General features: G+C 46.0%; 1 protein-coding gene across 6 annotated transcripts; it reads left to right on the forward strand.

The window, feature by feature from the left end:
* The first annotated feature begins 456 nt into the window (after positions 1–456).
* LOC108027578 (dual specificity protein phosphatase 3) lies at positions 457–10,075 on the forward strand. Of its 6 annotated transcripts, XR_006368105.2 has the most exons (8): positions 457–609; positions 760–993; positions 6,500–6,559; positions 7,856–8,025; positions 8,087–8,215; positions 8,613–8,737; positions 8,990–9,344; positions 9,415–10,075. XR_006368105.2 is itself a non-coding variant. In XM_017099089.3 (7 exons), exons 2-7 carry the CDS (start codon positions 976–978, stop codon positions 9,193–9,195), a joined length of 708 nt encoding a protein of 235 aa, XP_016954578.1. In that variant the 5' UTR covers positions 457–609; positions 760–975; the 3' UTR covers positions 9,196–10,075. The 6 variants fall into 6 exon arrangements, 5 of the variants coding, with proteins under 5 accessions (XP_016954578.1, XP_016954579.1, XP_016954580.1 ...); XM_017099089.3 differs by having other exon boundaries at positions 8,990–10,075; XM_017099090.3 differs by having other exon boundaries at positions 8,640–8,737; positions 8,990–10,075.
* Positions 10,076–10,898: the final 823 nt, after the last annotated feature.

A 10,898-nucleotide genomic window follows, 5' to 3' on the forward strand; every position in this document is an offset into this window, starting at 1 on the left:
GTTTAATTCCTTTAAGGGGTTTTTGTTCTCCATTTCCATGGATACTGCAAAACAAGTTAAAATACTTTATAGTCCATGTGTAAGCCAGGGTTTTGATGTGGATACATCTAGAACCCGCTTTATGATGTATCACATTTATTTATATAGTATCGATAAGCACTCAGGATGCCATGGTCCATTCAGAGAGGGGAAGTATCTCAAAATTCTCTTATCATGATTTCGGAGCACAGTAGTATTTCGATTACTCTTGACGCACTGCAAGATTATGGGGTAACTCTGTGGAACGCCCGCATGATTTCTTCGAGTGTGCGGAGCGCAGTGCCACGTGCAGAGCGGGTGCAAAGCTTCAGCCCGAAAGAGCGAGCTTTGTTGGGGCGCCTACGTCACAGGGCCGCTTTTTGGGGGCGGACGAGCTTTCGGCGCCTAGAAAACAACCCCAAAGCGGCACCGCGAATCAGTCGCAAAAAGTGCCCGTCGCCAGAACGCTGAGAAAACAGCAAACGGTTGAGATAAATAAATAGATTCGAAATAGAAATAGTAACTGAGTGACAAGCAGCAGCTAAGAGTGGGAGCTGCCGCAGAATCGAGTATTTCGAAAGGAAGCCAGAGGTAGCTAGTCATTGTTTATTTTTTTTAGCTGTGAGTGAGTGCGTTGTATGTGTACGAGTGAGTGTGGGTGGCTGAGGACTTCAGCCTCCTCCCAGTTGCTTTGCATTTCGATCCTAATAATTGTCATTACCATTTACCGAACCAATCAAGGAAGCCGCCGAGAGCAAAACGAAAGCGCAGCCCCGCAGACGTGCGACCCCTCCATCAGCCCATCAAACCATCGGTCCATCCAGCCAGCACAGCCCCACATCCAGATAGTCCAGGTAGCGAGGAGTATAGCAGAGATAGGCGACGAGGCGCAGGAGAAAGGAGCGGGATCCAAGCACAACCGAAACACAACAAACCCAAAACACACACTCCACAAAGATGTCATGGAGATATGCGGTAAGTGGAAGCGCAATGGGGCACATCGGGGCACAGCGGCGGGGGTGGGGTTAAAAACAAAGACAGTGGGCGGAGAGGGGTGGCCACGAAGTGGGCAGAGTACTGGGAGAAAATCCTGGGCACAACTGCGAGAGAACCGTCAGATTAATATCTGATAAATATGAAGTATGCGAATTTCAATGGGAATACTTCTTGGAAGCCACAGTTACGTTATCTGGGGTAGAAGCGTAAGAGCCGTTTCGTACAATACCATTAAGTTAGCTACCAGAACCTCGCGCAGTGTAAGGAGGGGAAGGGGGCGTGGCGCAGGCTGGCTTGTCAAGTGCCGCGTAGCAGACTCTTCGACGCCAGCTTCGGGCATCTGTCAGAAACAGCTGATGACGGTGGTGACGGCGAGCGCTGATGACCTTGACTCGCCTCAATCTGCGGCCACGTCGTCCTCCCGCTCTGCTGACCCAATTCGGCCGCCCTTTCCCCACACCCACACCCACACCCACACCCCAGCCCCAAGCCACTTCACCTATAACCCGCAAAGAACAACGACACAAAAACCAGGCTAGGGAAAATAGAATTTGTTCTATTTTCTGTGGCTGGGAGGCCTTGGCACATGTGTGCACCACCACCCACCAGCCACCAGCCACCATCCACCGCCCACCGCCCACCGCCCTTCCTGAAGGCCTCCAAATGCAAATGCAAAGTTCAAGTGCCTTTCCAAGGCGTGGCAGCCCAGAACACACCGCCCCTGGCACGCAACCACCCAACCACCCGAAGAGCCCCGCCGCACTGTTCCCAACATGTGGGTCGTTAAATAACCATCTTTGTCTGCGGCTTTTATCGGGCGATTATCCTGGCATTAACTCGGTTTTGGCGCCTCGCTTTTTGGGTCACCACTGCACTGGGCCTGGGTCGGGTCGCCATTAGAGTTGGGCTTGTCCTCGGAGGGCTGAAGATGTTCCAAAACCTACAGTTCCCTGTTTAGCTTTGACGTCGCTTGTGCTTCTTTGATTCTGGGGATCCTGGCAACGATAACCAGTAGGAAAAGCAGTTATGCTACTTGACTTGCGAGTCAATCTTCAAGTTACAGTTTTAGTATTTATAAAAGGAATATAATTTACCACGAACATCCTCCAACCAGTCAGTCTGTTGTTTTGTGAAACCCTTGGCTAAACAAGTGATTGTTCTAATTGTTAAATTACCCTGTTGCCTGAAGGTGGCCGATTAAAGTGGGAAACAATTTCAAAAATCAATCATCGCACATGACAGGCTGCCGGGAAGCCCCGGCCAATGGAAAACTCCCACCCCCGCCGGCACTAGGCTAGCAAAATTAGTGACGCTGCACTGGATTTGATTGACCCGAAAATGCGGATCGGTGGCAATGGGCTCTCGGAGATTACTCATAGGCTTGGGCCAATTAACTCGAATGTGGAATGCTAAGACGCACAAGCTGGGTGGGCCAAACCAGGAACTTGGGCCCCAAATCGAATGCAAAAACCCAATGAATTCGGGGGCAGTGAAGCGCATCAAGTTGGTGGCTCAGATTAATTGCTCGGCTTCCGTGTGGTGGCCATTGTGAAGTGCCGCCAAGCCCGCGGCGGATAAACACATATAGGCTCTCGGCGTACTGCCAGTATATAAGCCCCGGGCTCAGCTAAAATGTCAATGTCATCGCCGCCTTCCGCTGCCAGTGCTGCTGGCGCTGGCGCTGGCGCTGGCTCAGTGTCAAGCCCATCGGGAGCGCTAATTGAACAATCGATAGAGCACTGTATCTGTGTGGACCCACGTTCTGTACGTGTATCGTGGGCAAGTACTATATAAAGCCGCTCTGTGCCGATGTTGTGGGCGTGTCGCATCGCAGCTGTTGCGCCTGATTGAGCAGAAAGCGAAAGGCAAACGCAGCGCTGCACTGCGAAAAAGTGCGGTATCCATGGGCACTTGTAGATCAACGTACATCCACTCGAATTAGGAGTATCCAAAAGCCAACACCAAATGGTTGGTCATAGGTCATATAAAATGCCAACTTAAACTAACATACTCTCACAAAGGCATCGTAAAAAGATTTAAAAACATCTAATTGGGCGCTGACATTTTTGAATAAGCCTATATGTTATCTTAGAGTTATTTAAAAACGTATAAGATCTGAGTTTCACAAACATGTAGAGATCGCAGAAACTTCAAAGAAGGTGTCTAAGTATGGTCATATAAAATGCCAACTTAAACTAACATACTCTCACAAAGGCATCATAAGAAGATTTAAAAACATCTCATTGGGCGCTGACATTTTTGAATAAGCCTATATGTTATCTTAGAGTTATTTAAAAACGTATAAGATCTGAGTTTCACAAACATGTAGAGATCGCAAAAACTTCAAAGAAGGCGTCTAATAGTATGCCTTGAAAAACCTCTTCTTTTGTAACTTTCGCATTACTTTCCTGGTAAAAGCAAATTGGGGCTCCCACATTTTCTCCCTGTAACAGCTGCGGCAGAAGCTGAACTCAAAGGCGGCGACTTGAAAGCGTTTCCCCATTTGGAGCGAGCTGGAAACCCACCCAAATGGGGAAGCGCTGTTCTCAAGCTCAAGGTCAATCGGCGATCTGCTGTTGGCCTTGTGGAGCAGTAGAGATAGTCGCATAGGGAAGACTGGGTGGGGAACTATCCCAATAAGATGCACCATCAAATAGTTAGAACGTTGTGCTAAAATCCACAATTTATGGAGATTGATCTGGGTGTCCATCCTTACGGCCTATGTTCCCGCTTGTGAGCTCGTAGTTTGATAATGACAGGCAGACAGCTATTTGATGGGAACTCACATGTATCTTTCCCGACCCGTAAACGTGCCCGCCTTAAAAGGCAAATGAGCATACACCGAACTGCGCATTTAATCAAAATTAGTTCTGCAATGTGGCAAATTGTTTTGTTTTGGCTCCGTTTCTTGATTTGCTGGCTGCCAAAGTTTTTCGCGCTCAATGTTGGGAAATCAGCTGAGGAATGTCTCTTTCAGTTTTTTCATAATTATCTGGGGAATTTGGTTTACATTTTCCTCCTCTTTCGGGGGACTGGTTCGTTGACTGTTTAATCAATAACAAAAAGTTACTGCAGGATACTACTGGCTTGCATGTCAATGCGATTTGCATTTGTCGAGTGCCCGAAAACTATGCAGATTATGCAGATACACAGATAGCTACGTATCTATATGTCTATTGTATGTGTGTCACACTTATAGGTATAGATTTATCAATGCCATTGGCCAGACGGGAAAAACGAAGGAGCGCTTGTAAATTTCCCTTTGGCCGAAAATGAATTTGTGCTCTTGATTTTGCTTTGCCTAATTTCCAACATTTTCAGCCGAGCATTTTCACACTTGAAAAATGATTTTAGGAATTTGTTGTTCGCCTTTTTTGCCTCGCTCTCGTATTTCTATTTCTGGGAATTTCTCTGCCCAAGGCCGAGCAAGTAAATCGCGAATGAATTACAAAAAGCTTTAATAAATATATCGATGGAAAATGTCCGCAGATGCTTGTGTACTAGGTGCCATTAAGATAGATAGGCAACATTTGTTGCATTGTTTTTTGTATTTCGGAGGTTTTGATTTACGATAAAAAGGAATAAAATATTTCATTTAAAATATTATTATTACGCAGAGTATTAAATAAATACATATTTGATGTAATGTACTTGATGCTAAGGCCCATCCAAAGTTACATCGAATCAACCTTATCCTAAGTCCTCAGCAGTGGGCCTACAGCCCAAGCAACACCATTAAATAACAGTGAATGGCGAGCTGCAAGGCTGACCGCATAGTTTCCTTTCACGTCCTTCCCCAGTTGCTTAGCTTATTTAGCTGATTGCATTGTCTAGCCGCCCTGCCCCCCGCGCTCCCTGCGTCTTTCCATCCTGCCCCACATCGTGCACTGTGGCATTGTTTTTCCATTTTCCGTTTAGCTTGCTGCACTTCCTGCAGATATCGAAGGCAAGAACTGTGTCAGCCCAGAGGTCAAGCAGGCCCAACTGTTGCCACCTGCAAGCCGCAACATGTGGAGCGCATGTGGGTCAGATGGCTGTGCCTGCGGCTGACCTGACCCGCCCAGCCGTGCCAAGGGACATCAATCGCAATAGAATCGAGATTATGACGTCCTTAGAATGGCTGCAGCGAGTGGCAGCCCCCGTTAAGAACTAGTTTATATTGCCGGCGGCAAAAGAAGTTGAAATGGGATAGATGCAGTCTTTGGAAAAGGGTTCAACAATAGTAGAACATCCTACCAGTTGTTTTGATAGTCCTAAAAGCCCAATGTATTTTATACATTTCGTTGCACATACTTAACACTAAAGATATTTACCAAAGCCCTTTGACACTTGTTCATAGGTCATAGACCACCTTATTTATTGATATTTTATTAGTATATATGTATTATCAAATGTCGCTAAGCTGATTTTGTATACCAGATTGCCATGACTTCGAAAAGTAAACGCGGCCAGTTAGTCAGAATCAAACAATCGGGGTTATTATTTTCTTTGGAGGCATTGTTCTATTTTAAGCTTGTACCTTTAGGCCTACATTTAGAGCAAAGAATTTCAGTTGGTAGACTGTTCAGTGGCCCTCTCCCAGTCTGCTGCCCATACAGAACACACCGCACAGGTATTCAGCCCCTTCGCTGTCGCCTGCCTTCGATGCGGCTATAATAAGATACGAACGCTTTCAAGCTGCCAATAGATTCCCTCGCACGAACCGCTCAGACGTCGGAGTGGGAATGGAAATGCCCTGTAGATGCCACGACCGTAGTGTATCTGTATATGCTGGCGATTGGACGGGCACCGTCCCGGCAACATTCAATCATGCCAGTGTTTTCCACTCGCTTTTCGATTTCGTTTCCCTTGGCGCTTGCACTTTTCGTTGTTTTGCCTCGTATCTGGTGTTTTGTGTATTTTCCCCTTGGACTTGTCGTGTCCAGCTAATTGTCTTGTCATGCGGGCCTCACTCCGTACATGTATCTGTATATCTATGCTTTTTAGGGGGGTGCTGGCCGGGGCGTGGGATGAGTCACAGACAACAAATTCGTTGCTGGGTTCCACTTGCTCCAATATATCTATGTGATTCTCTTACACACCTCTCGTTCGCCTTGCTTTTCACTGCACATCATCGGTGAGTAATTTCTTCTCTCTATCAAGTATTTTTAGATGCAAATCAGTGGGCGGGGAGTGGGCGCATGGCTGTGGGTGGGCGGTAGCGCAATTTTCTTGGCAAGGGGGACAAGGTCAAGGCGCGCAGCCTCACACTCACCTGAGCAATAGCTTTCCCTCTATTTCCGTTTCCACCTGATACGGCCCAAGTTGATTAAGATGTACTGCGTAAGATGTTCGCTCTTCTACCAGATATTTTTCGTGTTGCATTGCCCTTGACAAGAAGTTTGTACTTAAAATGTCATCCGTATTGCCAATTGGGGTTCTTAGCGAGTTGGTTATTTAATATGTTACTTCCCTAAGACACAACATTTCTAATCATTTCTTTCAGCTTCTCACAGACAGGTACAGCAGCAGCATCGGTGACAGATACAGTCCCCACTACTACCAGGTTTGTCCTGTTGCCAGAAAAGAAAGCTTTGCATGAGGCTTTTAAATGTGCATACCTGCGTATCTGTTTTTAAACTGTGCCGTCCAAGTCCCCAACTAACCGACGTTGAAAACTAATTCGTAACACTCGTATCTGGCGGATAAACGGGCCACGGCGAAAATAACGCTATAAATAATCGCCACATTTCGTGCGCTTTTCACCGACGGATTTAGAACAATTAACCCACACACACCTTGCGCCGACAAGAATCTAGAAGCTATATATAAAGACGCCTTCGCCGCGAGCTCTGTGCCATAGATCAGTCACAACAGATCAGCCAAAAGTTGAGCAAAATGTTAAAGAACTCTGGCGACAGATGCTCAAGTGATGCATATACCTCACTTTTCTTCCTCGCCGCCGTCGTTTCATTTTCAGGGTCGCATGCCGCGACAAAAAGCAAAAGTTTCCGAAACGTGAACGCCTACCCACCACCCCCTCCCCGAGATTATGGTATTATGACAAGTCAGACAGTCGATAGCCAACGAAGTGGCATTAAATGAGGAAAACAAAGTGCAAGATACAAAGAACACAAAAGGCAGCAAAAGTTTTCACTTTCTGTCCCTGAAATCGTCAGGCAGCGAACTGTCTTTGCACCTACATACGTATAGGGCGGACCCCTCTGGGCGACCTCCCCTGTCCTGTCCCTGTCTGATTTGTCATCTTTTGTGCCAAATTGCGACCTTCGCCTTTGCCATAAATCCGCAAGGCTGGGCATTTTGGTTCCTGTTTTTTGGCAATTGACGCTGGGATGTGATGTCATATGAAGTGAGGGACCTCCTTAGAAGCCTGCCAAAATATCCACAAGATCTAATTACCGATGGACCTTTAGGTAGTGGTAAATCGATTCTCCAAATGCATGTTCTTATAGTTCCCCGTTAATGAAAAGCTCTAAAGGCATCTCAAATCAGTGGTCTTGCCGTAAGATACCTAAAAATAGTTTCAGTTTTGTAAGATTTTTACAGTTCATGGCCATAGTTTCTGAAGGAAAGGCATTATATTTTGAGGGATTTAGTGTCCTACAAAAAGTTGTATTTTAATAATACTATGAGAATTTAATGATTCCGTTATAAACTGCTTTATAAGTACGGCGAGAAATCGAAAGTTTTCAATACCAATTTAACATTTTCCGAGAGCTTTACTACTAACACCTGGTCAGGCTGTGAGTTGTTTGGCTTCTGTGTTAACACGTCGATGTTGTCCGGGAAACCTCTGCTCCACCCACTGATGCCTGTTCATAACTTCCCCATCCCATTGCAGTCGCCCAGCCGCCTGGAGACCTCCGAACAGACCACTGGCCGCCAGCTGCAGCGAGTCCTGCACTACTCGATGGCTCCTAGCCGGGCACTTCCGGGACTGCGGCGCGCCGAGTGCGCCATCCACGACGTAGACTGTGATGAGGTCTACCCGGGCATCTACATTGGCGATGCGTGAGTGCCCTATCCTTGCCCCGAAGAGAACAGGCTTCCACTAACGATTATCCCCTTCTAGTGCGGCGGCCAAAAACAAAACCTATCTGAGAATGATGGGCATCACCCACGTCCTGAATGCTGCCGAAGGATGTCGCTACGGCCAGGTGGACACCGGGCACAGTTACTACCGGGATATGCCCAGCATCAGGTGAGTGCCACGATCCCATCTCCAGCCCTAGCCCCAATCCCAATCGCTGACCCGACAAGAGGCAACAACATGAACAAGCGAAGGGAATGCAATTCTCGAAGTCCTTCGCTCCAAATTAGTTCATATTTTGTTTTGAATCGCACACGGTTTTAGTTTTATCTTGCACTTACACAATCTTTGATGCCACACACCTCGAAATTTCTTTGAAAAAATTCCTATTTTTCTTTCTCTTTTTTATCTCTCCTACGCACTCGTAAATACCATTCTTGTACCATTACGCACTACGCATTTCGATACTTCGCAATCAAAAAACCATCTCATCTCATCTCATCTCGATTTTGGCTCAACTTTGTTGTTGCTGTTTGTTGTGTACTGTGTGTGTTTGTTTGTGCGATAGACGCAGCCATAAGGATTGTGTTTTTAGGTACATGGGCTTCCCCATGGTCGATGCCCCGACGACGGACATCTCCAGGTACTTCTACGTGGCCTCCAAGTTCATCGACAGCGCCATCAGCAGCGGCGGTAAGTGGTGGGGTCAGGGGTCCAGAGTAAGCGGCGTCACCATTCGGGGACCCCGGAATATTATATGGGGTTTTTGAAAAAGTAGATTATTTTGAGTCCTTGGAGAAGGTTTACTATTGGTGAATGGCAAAAGCTTACTCTGGATCAAGCTCCAGCTGTGCACTGTTTGTGTGGCGGCACAGAGCGAACAGAGCTCTGCCCGCTGGTGACAACCTTTAGAAGAACTCATGCTAATCAGTGCTTTTCCTACAGGCAAGATCCTGGTCCACTGCCTGGTGGGCATGTCCCGGTCGGCCACCTGTGTGCTGGCCTACCTGATGATCTGCCGGAAGATGTCGGCGGTGGACGCGATACGCACGGTGCGGATGAGGCGCGACATCCGGCCCAACGACGGATTCCTGCAGCAACTGGCCGACCTGGATATGGAGCTCAAGCGCAAGAACCTGTATCCCTACTAGTGGCACTTGCGGGGTAGTGGACGGGGGCCTGAGATACAACCAAAGATCCTGAGAGGATCCGGCAACTAAACCAAATAAGAATATTATTATGAAATGAAATCGTTGTTCTAAACAAAAATTGAAGCCTACAAAGCTAACGACTTATAATGGTAACTTGGTCTTCTGATATATAAACTGTTCATCCCCAAACTGTATAATCGCGGCATACCCATATTGTAGGACTAATGTACACATTATATATACAACCAGCCAGAAGGGAATCAAGTTATCTCCACTCTCGAAGAAAACACTTGCTCCACAACACACACTTAGAGACCTAGATTGGTAGAGCCACGACCGAGCAATACGAGGCGATCGACCTATATACCTTGCCTATACCTAGAAATACAGATTTATATAAATGTATTCCGGACCCACATCTATGCGTATTTTTTCTAAGGCTCATCTGTGTTAACGTTCTGTTCCATCTCCATCCCCATCGCCATCCCCATCCCCATCCCCAGATCCACAGCAGTCCCCATCCCCGAAAGCAATCCCGACTCTTCCATCCCCAACCAAAGTCTACATGTAGAGGAAGACAGAGCTGAAACTAGATCATGAACATTGTTTGCGGACACAAACGTAACCAGATGCATATATACTGATATATAACTGTGTAACGGATATACAAGCATGCGTTCTATACACCTATACCATATATATACTATATACACCAAGTGTGGACAATGTAACAAAACCAAATTCATATTTTCTAGAACATGTACGATGTTTAAGAGCAGACGAAACAAATAACTAAACCAAATCAAATGAGCAGAACAAGTAACTAAAAACTAAAACTATTCTTAAGTGATAAATAATAAAAAACAAAACTAAAACAAGATCATTGATCAAGTACATTCAATTTTCTGGTCGAAAACAGGTAGTAGGAGTTTTGAAAAAGTACCTCGACTTTTTTTGCGGTTTTTCAATCGTATCTTGGTCAAAACTAGACGCACAGCTAAGAGACCGGCTGCTTTGAGCAGCTTACAACATTGACTAGCGATCCCTACACTTGTAGGAAAACTATTTTTTTGCACATTTTCTCATTTTTTAAATGGTACGAGTTTTTGGAAAAATGGGCAAAACATAAAGTTTTCAGGTTTTAATGCCGATCGATAGGGAATTCAATTACGAGCTCAGCGAGGTATGGCACTCCTTATTCTGATTCAACTTTATAAAATGACTTTCGGATTGAAAATTGGTAATAGAATTTTCGATTGGTTTTTCGATTGTCAAATGTGGATTAGAATATAGGTTCAAAATATTAAAATTAAAAAGTGCAATAGTTTTTATCTAGCCTAATTTCAGTTAGAGCATTGCTTGTAAAACTAATGATGAATGCGGAAATGGATCGCATTACTTAAATCGTTCCAGTTCCTAAATCACTTCGAGCCCGCGGTGATGTGCGAAGGAAATTGAATTCGATTTCCCCCAGTTGCCACCCATTCCCCAAAGAGCTATCTATCCGATGGTGTTGTGGGGTCTCGGGCATTAGCTGCGCCTGCTAAATGCCTGGAAACACCTGCAGAGGCAGCTTCTTATCGAGGCTCAGGGCTCAACAGGCTCGGCCCGGCGCGTAATTAAAACGGGTGATATTGGCTACCTGGAACTGGACTACGGCTGCTTCTGCTGCTAACCGCATAGTTGACCCTAATTTGGAACTA

This window comes from Drosophila biarmipes, chromosome X, assembly GCF_025231255.1.
Source record: "Drosophila biarmipes strain raj3 chromosome X, RU_DBia_V1.1, whole genome shotgun sequence".
Classification (NCBI taxonomy): Eukaryota; Metazoa; Arthropoda; class Insecta; order Diptera; family Drosophilidae; genus Drosophila; species Drosophila biarmipes.